The 18,310-nt window shown below is 37.7% G+C and overlaps 1 protein-coding gene across 5 annotated transcripts in view; it reads left to right on the plus strand.

The window, feature by feature from the left end:
* Nucleotides 1–6,095: 6,095 nt before the first annotated feature.
* gulp1a (GULP PTB domain containing engulfment adaptor 1a) overlaps nucleotides 6,096–18,310 on the plus strand; it is a 103,509-nt gene continuing 91,294 nt past the window's right edge. The window contains exons 1-2 of one of the 5 annotated variants that reach the window (XM_025903570.1): nucleotides 6,096–6,108; nucleotides 6,387–6,662. In XM_025903570.1, coding sequence (XP_025759355.1) covers nucleotides 6,569–6,662 — 94 coding nt within the window. In that variant the 5' untranslated portion in view covers nucleotides 6,096–6,108; nucleotides 6,387–6,568. Of the gene's footprint in view, nucleotides 6,109–6,386; nucleotides 6,663–18,310 lie in introns of those variants that run through there. The other 4 variants (XM_025903571.1, XM_025903572.1, XM_025903576.1 and 1 more) reach the window with 4 other exon arrangements.

The raw sequence follows: 18,310 nt of genomic DNA on the forward strand, positions 1-18,310 counted from the left end.
TAGTATATAAATGAGCATGCTTTATTTATAAGGTAACTAAAACTAAATATTAAATAAAACTTTTGATAGCAGATCAACACACAGGACTGTGCAGGGGTCTTGTGCAAAAGTCTTGAGCCAAGACTGGTGGGGGGATTTATTAAAACATAAGCAAACAAAAATGGAAAAACATTACATAAGGCAAAAACCAGGGATTGTGCAATTCTAACAAGATTGAAAGTCAAGTTTCAACAAGCCTGAACTCTCTTAAAAAAGCATTTTTTTAAAATCATTTCTTTAAGTAGTCTTTGAGAAAAGTTCTCCAGGCTTCTTGAAGAACAATCAAAGCCCTTTTGTGGATGCTGGCTGCTTTTCTCCAGTTCTCTGTCAAGATGATCCCACACTGCTTCAACCACCAAAATGAAGTCATTGCTAATCAGGTGTTTTTCAGATGGCATTGCATGGTATATAAAATCGGATGTTACTTTACTGCATTCATATTTCAGTCAATTTTGAACATTATCTCCAAAACCCTTGGCTTAACTACATAGTCATGGCAGTCTGAACCAAAAGTCTAATTTGGATCATTCTGTAAGTCCTGTTAGCTCTGATTTTCAGTACAGTTCTTGTATACTTACATACCAGCCTCTTAACCCTGTTTCCCTTCTTTGAGAATGGCTTCTTGTCTGCCATGCTTCCACTGAGACCATTTCTGATGAGGCTTTGTTGAACAGAGGATAGATCAACTGAAGGGCCAGATGCATCTCTTTGTCAGGCTTTGGTTAGAGTTTTTTCTATTTCTTAAGGACATGACGTTCAAATTGTTGTTGTTTTTCTTTCATAGATTTTAGGCCTGCTACTTCTTTTGTCCTTCACTGGTCCCCAATTGTTTAAGGACACACTGCACGCCGTGCCGAGATATGCCAAGTTTAAAGCTAAAAGCTGTGAATCACCTTGTTGGTGCAAAAATACTTTTTCATATTTGTCAAACTGTGTTATCGTTGGTATTTTATTGTAGGTTCAACTAAAGAAACAGGAACAAATGGGGTATTTTTGAGATACAATGCTGTAACAAAGTGCCAAAGACACATTTTAAAACTGTTCATTTGTAAGAGTGTTTGTTATGTGTAGACACAACACTAGTTTATGCCTTTATTTCGTTGACTTTAAGCTTGAATGATTTATAAGTTTGTGTAAGTAACTTAAGCAGCATTTTTGTTTGTTTGCTTGTTAAATGTCATTTTTTTTATTCATAACATTATATAATAAAATTTGCAGAATGCTCATGCTGAATGTGAATTGCTGGGATAGAAGATATTTTGTTTTTTCTTTCCAACAATATCCATTAGCAATGCAGGCCCTGCTTATTGTAGTGAGTGCAGCATTATAAGAGCTTTTTTAATGGCTATGTTTATAGATTCTCAAAGCACTTCTTTAGAAATATGGGAAATATGGTGCTCCTAATTAAATATTGAAAAAGTTAAATGAATGTGTGATAAAAACTTTGTCTGTGGAAATATTTTAACAGGTTTTTTTATATATATTTTTAATGATCAGAGAGACAAAATTATGATTTGCAGTAATAAAAAAAAGCTTCTACCTCCACTAATCAAAATAGTAAGAAAAAAAAGATTACAAATAGTTTTTTTTTAATTTCTCAGAGCAGCTAAGCGCAGTAGTTTTCCAGCAAACATTACTCAAACAGAAGTAAATAGTGAATTTGCTGGGGCTTATTTCCAGTGATGGATTAGCACACATTAGATAGTCTGTTGAGCATTTAAAGCATCGGGACATATGTAGGACTGACTCAAAACAAACCACAGCGCCCATGTTCATCATAATGAAGGAACATGACAAATAGTGCCACAGTGGAACCCACTGATGTGTTTTTAATCGTTTTTCGGTGAGAATGGAGCTCTATGAGGGATCTAAATCAGGCTTTAGCTCCATAAAATACTTCTTCACCACATCTGTTTTTAAATTGGTTTAGGCAGACACATTATGGGAGAATTATGGTGATCATGGACACTCAAAGAAGCCTGAATGAAAATTTATGGGGGAATGCCACAGCTTTAAAGATGGTGATAAAAGTAAAACTTCCAGGGGAGAAAACTTTTTTAAACCCTTGCTTCAGGTCGAAGTAAAAAAAAAATCTTTTAATTTTGATAATGCTCCAAAATAACTACCTAAATGTGTTTAAGTATGTCTGATGAGTTTCCAACCTCATCCAGAAACATTTTCTTTGAATTTTTTTATTGACCCATTTTTTCTTTCATTGTCACTGAGGCAGACGACAAGAAAAATGTGGAATTTCACCAGGATTGTCTCTTACTTTAAGTCTTTCTGTTCATCTCACTGGAAATTTTTTTTGCCACAGCTTGAAATTTAGGCAAAGACATTTAAACATTATTTGCACTGAGGGTTATTGCTAAGGGACATATTTGTGTTATTACTGTGGATTAAACCCAGACAGCAGCTGAAGAGAGGCAAGATTTAACATGGGAAATTATATGAGATGAGAAAACAAAAGAAGATTCTCCAGCGTAGAAATCAGATATTCATATTATTTATCATCTTGGACACTTTAATCTATCACTGAGGGAAGCAGTGTTTGTCCAAAGAAATCTAGAGGCACACACTACATCTGCAATGTCATCAAAACAGTGTGTAAAGTTGCTCAGAGAGGGACAGACTATAAATACTCTGATAGTAGCTGAGGTGATTCTCCAGTGATATTGATACATTTTTAGCTGTAGATGAGGCAAAGTCGTTTGAAGCTGACTGCCTGCCAGTTCTCTTGAGAGCAGACTCTTAAATCCTCTGTGAAATATCTAAGCCAGACTTGGGCTGCCGTGAAATAAACTTAATGTCATTGTAAATGCATTAAACAAGAGCACACATTTGACTGTGCAAAGCTCATCTCCCTGTCAGCATGGATATTCAGTGACCTGTTTGGATTTTGTTCAGAAAATTTTTTTTTCGTCCTTCAGAAATGGATTTATAAGTACTGTGAAGTCTCACTGATATTTAAAAGACACTTTTTTTATGAAGGTCAGCAGCTGTCAGCTATTACTGACTTCTTATTTAGAAAATATATCAAGCAATTAAATGATCTGTTTGTTTGAGCTTAATTAATGAACCTATTATTTATTTACAATATGTATGTATACAGGTAAAACTACATCTGGCAACATTTCTGCAAACTTTGCTTGGCTTTTCCTCACCTCAGCTCTATTTATCATATAAAGATTCTGGAACAGTATCTTCTGACACATGAATTATCCCAAAACTTTCTTCACACCTATAAAATTTCATTTATTTTTCTACAAGCACTGACATTAACACCTACACCTAATGTAGACTCAGCAGTTACTCTTACGTGCATGCCTTTGGGCTGTAAATGGGAGCTGGAGTACCCACAAAGAACTTAAACAGGTGCATGAAGAAGGCAGTAACTTCTCACAGCAAGCCTCAAGCCTAGAAGCAGTTACAAACCCAAAATGTTCTGTCTGTGTAGCCACCGTATAGATTAATGAACTGGCGACCTGTCTAAGATCCCTCCTGTTACTCACTGTCAGCTAATCCTGGTTGGAAATAGCCAGGATGACTGATAGATGGATGGATGGATGGATTACATAAATCAAGAGCAGCCCAAGACTGCATACCTCTGCCAATGTGAAAAATCCCTGTACATCTGCATGGACTCAGTCTATGGATCAGCAGTATTTCACTGAGACACATTTCTCTTATTTCAGTTTGATATGTATTTGTGAAAATACGATGCAAAACATCAAAGTTTGCATTTGTAAAGTGCAACATTTCTAGATACAGATCTGGATCAAGATGCTTAGTGCATCTTGATGTTGTTGTTCTAAGTTTGGCCACACCGCTGGTAAAAAGGTGGGGCTTTAATTTGGATCAGGAAGACCACAAAATAATGACTTAATCAGCACAGCATCCAGGAATGACTCATTTCTTCTTTCTTGCAGTATTTATTTCTTGACACTTGATCCATTGTTTGTTGAACAGAAACAGCTTATAACTTCTCACTTACAGGTCACAGTCAGAGACGGGGCTAGTTCTCATCCCACTTGTTGTCAGTAGAGTTAAATTGTTGTCATACTTCACTGTTGGTTTGACTTTGTCCAGTTTGACTTTGTCTTTTGTCTTATTACTTTTAGCTGTTATTGATCTGATGTTTCGACTTCCCTTGATTACCTGTGTGTGCCAGTATACGTAGCTCCAGTTTTTCTTTGTCCTTTGTCTGAGTGTGTCTCAGTCCCCCTTGTGTGTTCCTGCCATTTTGTTGGAGTGTCTTTCTCGATTTGTGTAATGGGCTTTGTATTGTTGAAACTACTTTTCTACCATCATGAAAAGGTGTGTTTCGAATCTAGCTAGCCCATTTTTGGAGCCCTCACATTTTGGGCTTGCTTACCCTTGACAAAAAAAAGGAAAACTGTTCATTGTAACCTTTCTCCAAATTTATCGTCTCCTCGGATTCTAATACAACGTAGTTTACCTGGAAAGCACATTTGAAGTATAATTGAAAGTAGCACTGTGTAGTAGCAACTAGAAATAATGACACTGAGACACAGCAAGGACTTGGCCCTTTTAAAATTTATCATCAAGGCCGGACCTTGGATTTGTAAGCTGTGTATAGCTGTCTTTTAAAATCCCTCTGCTGAAGGAAAAAAGTCAATTATACAATAGAGACATTCTAAATTCCAGTTAATGTTTCTTATAGTACTACAATATGACACACTCGTAGCTGGGTGTCACAAAGCAGTGCCAGCCCCACAGATCTCCTGATACAGATGTTTCAGTCTACCACTGTACTATGATAAACTTTAAAACATAACATTTTCAGAATTTTTTAATTTTGGTTTCTTATTAACTACACTGAAATTAGCTTTATAAAGAAAAAAAAAACAAAAACATTTTTGGGGCCTTCACATTTTTTGAAGAGAAGTCATTTAATTTAGTGCATATAACACTTCATGCCAAATGAGTCAAAATGCAAAAATGCACCCTGCTCATAATGATGATCACATTTTCACATCATACTTAAAAGATGAAAAGAAGAGCAGCAGGCTTCTCCACTGTATCTGTTGTACAACTTTTGGGATAAATGAAGTATTATCACATGATGATCATTGATCATGAACCTTAAGAATATTAGTGTATATTTTACTAAACATATTTTCAGTTTGTAGTTGGCTAATGAACAGGTAATTTACTTTTAATTGATTGGTAAATTATTATGTAATATATTTACTATAATTTTATGTTGATATTTTACATCATCACCTTTATTCTTGGCATAAACATTCCAGATTTGCCACAGAAAAAAAATGCGGTCAAAAATTTTCATTAGTTAACTAGCAATGGTTTAGCTTTAAAATAGCGATACAGCAGAGATTAGCATAAAAAAACAATAAAAAGAAGTTACCTAAATGTGTTTTTGTAATAGCAAGCTCCTTAAAAACTGACTTGCTCATTTGATTTTTGGTCAAACTAGCTAGCCAATTTCTTGACAGCATAAAGTTATGAGCAGCCAGCCATGAATGCAAACAGCAAAGCTAAACGTGATAATTTGCTGTACACTAGGAGGCAGAAATTTTGGTCTAATAGCAAGTCAGAAACATTTGATGTCAGCCAGTGACATCACAGTGAATCTTCTCACTCTTTTTCTAGCATCATCCTCTGTCACACCAACCTGTCCTCCTTCACTAGATCCTGGAACCCCCTCTGAGGTCTTCCTCTTTTCCTTTAGCTCCATATTAACCTCTCTCCAAGATAGACACGCCAAACCATCTCAACCTTGCTTCTGAACTTAGTCTCCAAACTTCTAAACCTGAGCTGTCACCTGAGCCAATGACCCATGAGTCTATCCTTTTATGAAACTAAGAGATAAAAACAAAATTTTCAGAAATGACAAACAGATCCCATAAACTCACCAGGAAAGTGTTTCTGAGGTCGACACGAGTGCCATTTTCCCACACTTTTAGTAACCATAGCTATCGCCCCCTGGTGTCTATCAAAAAGAATGCAGGGTTAATACGCTTTCCTATTGGTTGCACATTTCAGACCCAGAGGCTGCACATACACATCCAACTTTTATTCTATATGGTAAAAACTAGCAACTAGAGATAAGTAAATGCTGATAGGTTAAATTATTTATTTTGACTTTATTTTGGTGAGTAAAGTCAAATTGCTCACCAAAAGTAAAGCCACTTAATTGGAGCTCATTAGTAGTAGTAAAGTGATTTATGTATTTAGCAGTACTAACGCTTTGAGCATTTATTAAACTCTACTTCATTACATGGTATTTATAATTTTTTTTCATAATAACAGGTGGTGAAAATTTCTGGCTTGTTTGTTTTTCGGCCCTTGTCTTGCATGAGCAGCCTCTAACGTACATGTAGTGGCTGCCTCCCCGGGTCTTTCCGGTCGCGTCTTTCCCCTCCTTTTCCATGTATTATTCCACCAAAGAGCTTTAGCGGCTGAGACTGAGTGCTTGTTGACGTCAGCAAACTTATCCAGCAGCTGTAGAGGCGAGCTGAGGAGGAGGAGGAGAGGAGAGGAGGGAATGAGCCTGCTGGATGTGGAGCTCGGACCGCGCAGCGCCGAGGATCGTGGACTTGCTTTCTGCGGGACTGCTCGGACTACTTTGTGGTTCCAGTGTAAGTACGGCCGCTCTACGTTCTGTTTCCCGAGCACCGAGCCTGCTGTTTGGAGTTTCCCCATCGAGTTTCTCGCCTGTGCTGGGAATGTTTTGTGTATCGCCTGTGCGATATGTTGTCTGCCACCAAGACGAAGTTGACACAGTTGCGTTGAGCTATTTATAATATGTTTGTTTGTTTGTTTGTTTGTTTGTTTTAAATCAGAGTTTTGGGAGGAGACAGGCATCGTTGTTCCCGAATTCATTTCTCCCTTAACTCCTAACGGGAAACTTTGTTGCGCAAGTCCGTGCAAGGTGGACTGAGCTCAGTCGAGTTTGCCTCAAACATTTTCACTCAAAAATCTTTATTCGTGATTTTTTTTTTTCCGCGTTTTGCGCCACTTTAAAGTTAGTGGTAGTGGATATCTGCTCGTCAGCCGCTCGTTTCCTCCGCATCTCATTGACGCTTTTCGAATAAAAGGAAGAGGGGGGAGAAAAAAAGTCGCTCATTTGCATTTGCAGTGACGTTATTTTGGATCATTGTATTTAACGTTGGAGGCACACACTGGGGGTACACTTGCAGCTGGGATACAACAATAAATGTCTACTCCAAACATCACATTTTCTGCCATTTCAGACTTCCTCGCATTCGCTGTGTGCGTGCTTTTGTACTGAGTATGAGGTCGTGTGTGTTTGTGTGTAATGCATCGCCTTATTATTTTCTCAGTGAAAAGAGGCACATTGATCTACCTCCATAGTCTGCGAAGGCATATGAAATGGCTTTTAGTTTTCATCATACCCTGACTAGATAACCATTTCAGCAGGAGATGACAGCAGGGGATTGGCGGTGTTAATAACTTTGTAAATAGCTTGCCATTGTGTGCTGCCAGACATCACTGACTTAAGTAGTGGACCCTAATTTGTGGAGAGATCATGTGCCCATCACTATGAGGACTCATAGTGCTGTCTCTGCGTATTCTAGTACTTCTGGTTTCTGCCACACAGTGTTCATTTTATGGCTGAAGAGTCACTGGTTCCCATTGTTGCGAAATAGAGGTTTTGGGAAGACTTGTTGAAATCAGCATGATTTCACAAATTGTGAATGTTCAAGCTCGAGTCTCGCCTCTTGACAGGCTCATGGTATAACAGCAGCTGAATGAGCTCTGGGTTATTATTATTATTTTCTTCTGTGACTGGTGGTAGTTACTAAATAGCTTCTGTCAAGTGTGTCATATTGTATGCAGTAAAAATCTCTGTGAAGTAGCCTTGAGGGTTGTACAAACAGCCATTCAGGGCTGCAGTGTTTCGGTCCGGAATAAGTCAAGAACAATGTGGGCATGGAGGTCTGAGTAAAATAAAGGTCATGTTAATTAATAAATGACAGCGTCTTACTGGCCTTCAGTAGTCTTGGCATTGATTGTTGTTGGCACCCTGTGATTTACTCTGTTAGGGGAACTTTTTCTCTCAGCACAATCTTAAAGACTGTTGTTGACATTTTTCAGCAGTATGATATTGTCTTTTGTAAGGCGAGGGGGTGTTAAGTTTCATAAAATACAGGTGCTTTAAACTGTATGCTTGATTGATTTTAGAGCCCAATAGTGACTTTGAAACTGCTGCTGATATTGGGAGAGGCACAGATTTAAGATGCAAAGTCTTCAACAACATACCTTAAAAAACACATTTGAATGAATATATAACAAACATAAACAAAACAACATGAGATATTTTTAAATGGCATATGAGGAGACTACACGAACATCAGAAGGGGTATATTTTTGAGTCCATTTCTGGTCCCTGCAGTGGTTCAGTGATTGCTAAACCTTTGAACCCAGAGCTGTTTTTCCCCTCAGTCCTCACTCTCGTTTACAGGCTTTTGGCATAGTCAGTACATGTCCTAGTTAGGCATGTCGTGTGTTGTTATAGTCAAAGACAGACAAGTGCCATTTGTTTTGCATCCCATTGGTACTCTGTATATTGTCAGCAACTAAGGGATAATAACGCGCTTTGATTAAATAGTCTAGGAAGTGATAATTTCTCTCATTGTTTTATTGTGGTGTGAGCATGTGTGCTGGATGATGCACTTGGGAGTGAAACTGACTTACTGAGATTGCTGTATAGATAAGATAGAACTGATAGTACCTCTATTATCTTCATATATTGTAAGTCATATTCTTTATTGATTCTTGATCATTTATATCTAACTGCATATTTACCCTCAACTGTAATATTATCCGAGACTGAAGACTGCTGTGGAATCAGATGGAAAAAAGGCTCGCATGTGACTCACATGTTCAGAAGCTCTACTGTCATGAGCTTGACATCCTGGAGAGTTTGGTCCAAGTTCTACATTGGAACAGGTTCTCAAATCTTTTTCTTAGTTTTCATTGAAATTGGCTTATTTTAACGTTTTTGTCTTTATGTTTTGCTTTGAGTTTGATTGCAATAAGTCTCACGAGTTGGAACAGAGTCATGTTTATCTCTTCTTTTAACACCAGTCTGATGCAGGAAGTCTGCTTTGCTGTATTTTTTTTATTTCATGATTCATCAAATGTTTTCAGTTGGTTCAGCAGCCAGACTCTTTGGCTAGGAAGTCATGTTACTGTAATAGATGTAATATGCAGTTTATCATGGTCTTACCAAAGTTTGCAAGGCTTTCTCTGAAAAAGACGTCCTCTGGATGGGAATATATGTTGCCCTAAAACCTGTACATTCCTCTCAGTGTTGATGGTCTTGATCACACTGTGCAGGCTGCCAAATCCAGAGGCTCTAATGTTCTCTAATTGAGCTGGCTGGTCTCTGTCTTCTTTAGTCTAGAGAATGCAGTGTCCACATTTTCCAAGAAGATTTAAAATTTCCATTAGTCTGACCACAGAACAGTTTTCCACTTTGCCTCAGTCCATTTTAATTGAACATTGGTCCAAAGAAGCTGGCTGCATTTCTGGATCATCTTCACATATGGCTTCTTTGTTGCGTCACAGAGCGCCTGCATTTGTGAGCTGTGTTCACAGACAGTTATTACTGGAAATATTCCTGAGCATAGGGCAAGGATTTCCAGGACCGAATCATGACTGTTTTTCATGCAGTGCCACCTGCAGGCCTGAAGATCAAAGGCATCCAAGATGTTCTGCTTCGTCTCTAGGGCACAGAAATTTCTCCAGATTCTCTGGAACCTTTAATGATATTATGTACTGTAGATGATGTGATATCTTCACAGTTTTATATGCAGGAACATTATTCTTAAATTGTCTTACAATTTGTAGACAGGTTTTTGCAGATAGATGGACCTCTGGCTATCTTTACTTCTGAGAGGCTCTGCCTCTCTAAGATGCTCATTTGAAACCCATTTGCCCATCTTACACTCCTGCTGCCAATTAACCAAATTAGTTGAAAATGTTCCTTCAGCTGTTTCCTTTTTAATACAACTTACCTTTCCAGCTTTTTGTTGTCCCAACTTTTTTGAGACGTACTGCAGCCATCAAATTCAGAATGAGCTAATACTTTTTATGAACTAGTAAAATGTCTCAGTTTAAACATTTGATATATTTTCTGTGTACTGCTGTGAATACGATATGGGTTTATGAGAAGCACAAATCATTGCTTTCTGTTTGCATTTCACGCAGGGTTTTTTATGGAAATAGAGAATCAACCTGATTAGCTTTTAGTTCTGAATAAAATCTAAATGTATCTAAAGCTGATATGTTATGAATATACAATATTGAAGTTCTGCTCTATGCAGAGCAATTTATATTGCTTCTAAATTAATTAAAACTGTTTATCCTCGATATTCATTAGCTCTCTCAGTTCTTGTGTGACATCAGTGTGTTTAGACTTGACCAAATTAAATGCAGATGGGAAGTGGGTGGGGGTGCTTTTTTTCAAATGGAAATGACATGCAAAACATTCAGAGGTTTAAATGCGTCTTTGCATTTAATGCTGGCAAGCATTTAACCAAATAGGGCTCAGGTTATCTGCAGCAGAATTTCCGCTAGGAAATTGTTTTGTGTATTTGCTGAGCCCAGTTGGTCACCCGCTGAGCTGAATCAGAGATATCCTGAGAAGACTTATTATCAGTGTAGGTAGTGGATGACAGCTTAAACAGCAGCCTTGGATACGCAGGCTGTGCAGTGTGAGCTGGTGTCTCTGCTTGTGTTTGTTCCTGAAGCCTAAAAAGAGCAGAAATGGATAGTTCTTTGATCAAGTTGTCCATTCACAGAAAATTAACACTTATGTTGTTATTGTTGATTTATTTTCAGGGAAAATATAGCAAAAAACACAAATGTTTCTTCCTATCCTTGAATATACAAGGTTTACTTTGAATTTTTGACAATTCATGATAATAAAAAAAAAATAATGCTAGATGATGGTCCCATGATTTAATGCTGTATGTATGAATATTTTTTTTCATTTTTAAATTTTTGTGAAAAATTAGAAGTGGTGCTCAGGTTTTTGCTTGAAGTAGCCAAGCAGCAACCATCAACCATTTGTCACACTGACCTCAGCCTCCTTACTGTATGTGTGTTGTCCTCTGGTTTCTCTGTTTAAGACATTTTAAGATGACACATCACTGCAAAATGCAGCATGATATTAACACACTGATTGGCGACCTTGGAGGCTGCATGTCGGAACATTAGGTAGTTGAGTAAAATCTGCATATGCTCCTGTAATGTTGACAGCGCTCATGCTCGCCACTGTGTGCCTGCCTTCAGAACGTTCAGCAGACACGTCTATCTATCACTTCACGCTCGCACAGTGACTGATAACATCATTACTATCAGCCTGTGCTCTCAATGTCTCACTGTCGCCAGAAACTCTATTACAACAAGTTCATCATTCCACCTCAAGCAGTTTGCTGTCAGATTGCTGGAAAGCCGAAGTGACTACAGCCTCATGTGCAGTTGGAAACATCAAACAGCTTTTCATCCACTATGACTATTGCAGCTGTTACCTCTGGAATAAAAATTGGGCAGGAAGATTAAGGTTCTTCCTATTACTGACTCAGTTTTCTCAGCCTCGTCGTGCCTTGGTCCAAAACCCTCACCGATGACTCGCCAAAGTCAAGAAAACTGATATTTCGGTCTTGCTTGGCAAAGGTGTCGATGCTCAGAAATGTCAAAGCCTTTTGTCTCAGCACCTCTGTGATTGAACGAATCTTCTAAGCAGTTCATATACATCCCAATTAGTCACAAGCTCTTGCAAAGAAAGCGAGCTGAGCTGAATGAACCTTGAATGCTGCTGCCTGTTTTCCATACGTGTGTCAAGTTTCTTTTGTCTCACTTTTTCTTGGGTGATACTGGTGTTGTTCCACTTAATAGAGGCTGCCCCGGAGCTAATGGAATCTTTTGTGTTGTTCAAATGATTTGTCATTTTGGGAGCATATTAAGACCTAAAAAGAGCAGAAACAAAGAATGCAGCTAAAGTCCCAAACACTTTAAAAATGGATACTTCAGTGCTTTGATGTGGAAAACAACATGTTTGTTCCACTTTCTGCAGCATAAATTATTTCAAAGGATCTATACAACTAATCAGAAAGGTACAGCAGTGTAAGATTTGCTGCATGCTTTGTGCTGCAACTCTGTGGGTGTGTTAGCACTGCCCATAATAACATCATAATTCATGTGCAAATTCCTGTGCAGACCTTGTCTGGTTTATGCAGGTGCCGTCAGTGCTTTCAAGCACTCTAGTGAGTGCTGTTGTCTCATCTGTAGCAGGCCTGTGACAGCTCTTTGTAGAAGGAAAAAGCAGAAAAGCATAATGTGTAGGCAAAGCCCAACATAGTAAGCATTCTCAATAATATAAAGTAGTCAAAGTTATGAAACATCATCTTTAGTCCTTTAAACAAATGTTGAAATTGCATTTCTGATGATAAATAAAAATTAGCATATGTTTAAAAAAATAAAAAAAATAAGCCAAAGCAATAATTCAACACTTTACATGTTGACCTTTGCAACATTTCAGGATCAGTATGGGATTAAATATCTCGCCTGCCATTACTAATGGACAGATTAAAGTCAGATCAGATAACCGATTAGCCTGGTACTTTTCGTGTTTACTTCTTTGAGGCATTTCTTTCAAGCTTTCAGAGATCATTATGTTAATAGGATACATTAGTTTAACAGTTATAGCTAAAAAAAAAAAAAAAAAAAAAAAAGAAGAAGAAGAAAAACAAGTTAGAAAAGCACCAGTGAGGTTTAGAACAGTAGAGCCTCTTATGTGCGAATGGAAACTCATACACTGGGCTTTTAAATGACTGTTTCTGGGGAAAAAACATTTTGTGTGTCAAATTAGGTTAAATTCTAAGATTTAGTTAATACAGTCATGCTTGCTAGAACAAAATCAGCCAATCAAAACAAGTCATGGATATTCTTATAGTGCACAAAATACAGCCCCTTAATAGTTCTGTGACTGCTACAAATTAAGTTTTATAATGCCTTATATTTTTTTAAAGTACAAGCATTGATTTATTTATTACTTGGTACACTGTGGATTTAAAACTAATTAGGTTTGCTTGGATTCATACCAGCGCGTGGTGATATAGAGGTCACTGTCACAGAAATATGTCAAATAAAACAAATCTGCAAAAATAAAATGGGAGATAATAACAAAAGTAGAAAACTCGTATCATGAACGTGTCGTCTCAACACACTGCAGTTGTATATTCTCCCTTAAAAAACCCTAAATGAGCCAAGGGTAAATAATTCTGCCAAATCAGTGAATGGAACAAGGTGACGGTCCTAATGAAAACTTTCAGCATGATAAATGAACCATCTTATTAGTTGTTCTCCTTGGATACCACGTTAAAAATGGTCTTGGGGTAAAATCGTTCCCAAGGATGTCCTTTCAGCATTTCATACCTTCGATTGTGCAGTTTTCCAGTGCAGTACTTTTCCCAAGGTTGTGAAGGTGTTATAATCTGATGGAGTTTATAAAACACACAGCATGACTACAATGGTTTCTCTCTCTCTCTCTCTCTCTCTGCTCATGCTCTATAGAGCTTCACTCTCACAGGTAGTGCTTTGAAAGGTCAGCTGCACATATGGTCAAAATTGAAATATGCTGGGTGGCAATCTGGAGAGTGTGCTGACACTAAGGCAGGCAGCAGAGCAATACTATAGGGAGAAACAAGAGCTTACACCGTGCTTGCCTCTTTTATATAGAAATGACGTACTTGTTCATGGTTGGCATTTAATTTTGAGAAGTTACCCATTAATGGTTAGTACTGTAAGCATTTAGCACTAATCTTTTTAAGTATGATATTGGGTCTACAAAAATATGTGCTATAAGTAATTAAATTCATAAGCTGTTCAAACATGTCCTCTGTGGAAGCTTGGTTTGGTGCCAGATCCTTGGGATTTTACTGTAATTCCCAATTATGTAGTTGAGCTTTTATGATCTATGCTCCCCGACACAAGAAATCACTTTCCATATATTTTTGTTTGTGTTTTTCTGCCAGTGCAGGGAAATGAATGGGCAAACTCATAGGAGTAATCAGATAGAACATCTAATGCCATAGCAAGCCCAGACCTTGTACATACAAATTAAATCATTCATGTCAGGTACTCTGCAGCAGTACTGCTATATTAGCTGGAGTTTTCATAATCATTTGTATACCACTCTTACATATGATTGGATTTCTACTAATATTATAAATTTCAGCATAATGTTGTTCACCATTAAGTAAGTCAACTGATATTACCCAGTGGCGTAGGTGGTGGATGTGATATCGTTTTGTCGCCTGAACTTTTCCTTCTTACTGGACGCTGTGGTCTCAGTTCTTTAGAACCACCTCAGAAGAGTATAAATATAGAGAAAATATGTTCCAGACCACGTACTGTAAATTTCCTGGAGAGTTTATGTAGATTGAGACCGGAGATTGTTGTGATTTTCTCAACTAAAACAAAAAAAAAAAATCAATCTCCATGACAACAGAGGAAAGTCAATCTACTCGCGAAGGTGAAGGCCACAAGACGATTTGATAAATTAATTTTTCCTTTTCTTTCGTTTTTTAAACAATATCTTTAAAGCTGATGTAGAATGTAATTCTCATCAGACCCTGATTTAAATAATGTTTTCTGAACTAAATAAATGACAAACAATTAAATGGTTGGTAAGAAAAAAATAAAATAATTCCTGCCGATAAAATCATTCATTATTAAGCATTTCCATGAATCAGCGTCTGCTCATTATTTTATCAGTTAATTGTTTGTGTAACACAAGTTTCTAGAGCCCAGTGAGGTTTCTTTTTTTTCTATTGCTTCATCTAGTGATGTGGCAGGGCAAGCAAAAGTGTATATTTATGAACAATATTAAAAAAAGGGAAAAATCAGCAAATCCTTGCACTCGAGAGACAAAAATCTGTATACTTTCTAAATGAAAATGGTTTATCTTCAGCAACAACCAAATATACTTAAACAATCAGTCATTTCAATGATTGTTCCAACTCCTAATATACATTTAAATTAAATATTTAAAAAGGGCACTTTTATATCCTAAACGTGTCACTTGAAAATATTATGAAAAGAGAGTCTGTCTCTTGCTGTAGCCTTTTAAACACTGCAATATTAAAAGATTGCTAAGGGAGATGAGAAAAGGTGAATGAAAAAGTAGAAGAGCTTTTGTATTCATACCCATCTGTTGCCCATTGACATTTAGAGGAAATGTCTTTGCCTGTCTCTGGGATAGGTCAGATTGATCTCGCAAGTAAATCACAACTGAGACATGGGAAGCTAATGATGAAAGAAAAATGAGCAGGCGAGCTGATGAGAAGAAAACTCCCGTCAGCCTTATTACATTATTGCTTTCAAACTGTGACTTTAGCCTTCCTCTGATTTGAGGCGAATTACAACCACTGATTTGATTTAATGTGGTCTTCATCTTTGGCGCTGTGTGTGGCTTTGCATGCTGTGTGGATTTTCTGCCTCTCCTGAATCTAGTGCATGACATTGGCAAAGCCAAACCGGTCTGCAAACCTGAAATTAGTCATAACAATTCACATATTTAGTTTTTCATATACTTTCTGTGTCATTACTTTCTTTTTTTTGTTTGGTTTCTGCTGTTAACCCATGGCTTGCAAATGTTTTTGTGTCATTGCAAGGTTGGACACAGCTGAATGTCAGTGAGGACTGCTTATCAAGACTTGGATAAGGTTATACATTTTGATTAATAAAAGTCTCTGTGCCATGTAATTTCCTGATAAATGAGCTTCTTCCTTTGTAAGAGATAAGCTAATGGGATGAGAAACATGGCTTCTCACAATTAGCGCTTATTGCTATCAAAATTGGGTAGTGACGGTAACTATAAATAGACACAGCAGACATGCAGACTGAATGTTAAAATCTTTTCCATCGTTTCTCAGACTTTTGACTTTTTGGACACTTTCTCGCACTTGCGCCCTCACCGTGACAGCTAGCATATTCACAGGAAGTGAGCTTTGGTTTTGTGTGGAAGTCAAACTTCAATGTGTTTGCATGTCTGTGGTCAAGTTCACATCCATATCGTGGTGTAAAATCTTCCCCATATACTATATTTGTATTCTTACGGCACTATGTGTGGTCAAGCCACTTTGGCAGCTTAGTTGACTCATGATATAACCATACTGCCATCAGAATAAGTTATCCACTCAGACATGAAAGCCTCACTTCCATCTTTCAGTTTGTTTAAACATTAAATCACACTTAAAAAGCATCTGGCAAGTAAATCACTGAAACCTACCATAATGGAACAGAGTGTCTGAAAGACAACCATGAGCTAGTAATCAGCATATAATAGAGGAGTGAAGCTGTACACATGACAGTTGCTCTATCAGAAGACGAAAGCTTGGACATTTAAACATATATATGGAAAGTATACCATCTGCCTGATATAAATGGCAAAGAGGATGTTGAAAGGGCGCTGGAAAAATACTTAATAATAGCACTGCCACAAATAATAAAATAATAACTTCTCTGTTAAATTACAGTAGATTAGTCTACTGCTAGGCAGCACTAAACTACCATTTTTTGCTCAAACGGCCAAAAAGACTGATGAGCTCTTGCCATGATGAGGATCCTGTCCATCCATCTGTCGATCCACAATTCACAAGAATTACTTTTCCTTCATTATTATTAGTCAGAATTTTATCAAAGTTAGACACAACGATCGCCTTATGGGTCTAAGTTCTAAGGACACTTAATGGCCCGATTTACTTTTTCTTTTTTTTTTGGTCTTGTGTGTGTCTGGCATCTGGCATGTCTGCATGCATGCGCTACTTTCACAAGATCGTTGCTCCTGATGTAATTAACAATACTGTATTCAAACAATTTTCTTACTTTTCAGTGGATTTTCATTCTAATTAATTTGTGCAGTACAGACAGTCAAACCCATCTTAGTCATCGTGTACTTCACACATTACAATAACTTGCATATTGTGATTGATCATGAACCATGTAATCTACTGCTCCAGTGACATTCCATTGTTTGTTGTGTACATTTATATTTCTCATGTTTCCTATTTATTAAAAACAACCTTCTTCATAGTGAATAGGTTTTCAGTCACTTGTAACATTAATTCACTTTTTAATTCACATTAATTCAGCATTTATTGTTATTACCCAACTCCTTAAAGGGCGGACCCACAGGAAGGGAGTAGCTGTGATGTGGCAACAACTGACCTCAGAATGCCTGAGAACCTCAGCGACTTGCACTTGCAGTGATAGGCAAAACCGTGTTAGCAGTGCAGAGTGGGTGGGTCCTGAGTTACCTTCATCCCGGGGAAGAGAAATTGAGGGGGCTACAAGGGGTGAGAGGAAAATATGCCCTTATGATGATGTGCTATATACATTAGGGCTTTGCTTCATCATACCCTACCCCTAGCATCCTCCTCTGTTACACCAACAATCTACACGTCCTCACTCGGTTCATTGATTAACCTCCTCTGTGGTGTGTATCCCTCTTCTGCACACGTTCTACTTTGTCTCCAAACCGCTCACAGCTTCAGCCGTCCCTCTGATGTACTCATTTCTGATCCTGTCCATTCTGTTTTTTTCTCAGTGCCTTTGTTTCCAAACCATACATCATATCAGGTCTCAGTATCATCGTGTAAACGTCACACTTGCTGTCCTTCTGTCAACAACTAATTAAAATAAAACAGCAGAACATGTCTAAAGCAATGATTTACAATTTACAGTTGATTTACAATGGTCAACTATATTCATAAATAATGTGACTTTACTTTTTTAATCCGTTTGTTTCATTGTTCTATTCTATTGTCATGAACATCGGGAGTTTTTCTGCTCGTTCCACAAATTGTGGCCCTCCATGTGAGCTTGGCCAAACACGCACAGTTTTGCCCTTTATTAAGCATTGCATTCTCTTTAACATGTGGTAATCAGGCATCTGGGCTGCTGACTACATTCATCTTTCAGAAGTCTAACAAAGGCGTCGCTGTGCTTTGAAGCTGTCTTTCACCGCCGTGTTTCTATTCTCACCTTCATCTAGCAAACGGTAATTTCAGTTTTCTGTCTTGCTTTGCTGTGCTGTTTGAAAGCCACTGAAATCTGTTGTTGTTTGTGACCCGATTAGAAAACCAGTTTTGTTTCTTCTCAAACTAGACATTGAACCGAGCTGATGCTTTGGGATGGCTGTTATCCAGTTCAGCAAAATCAACAAATTTATTGTCAACTGTAAAAACTCCTG

The sequence above is a fragment of the Oreochromis niloticus genome, linkage group LG16 (genome assembly GCF_001858045.2).
Source record: "Oreochromis niloticus isolate F11D_XX linkage group LG16, O_niloticus_UMD_NMBU, whole genome shotgun sequence".
Lineage (NCBI taxonomy): Eukaryota > Metazoa > Chordata > Actinopteri > Cichliformes > Cichlidae > Oreochromis > Oreochromis niloticus.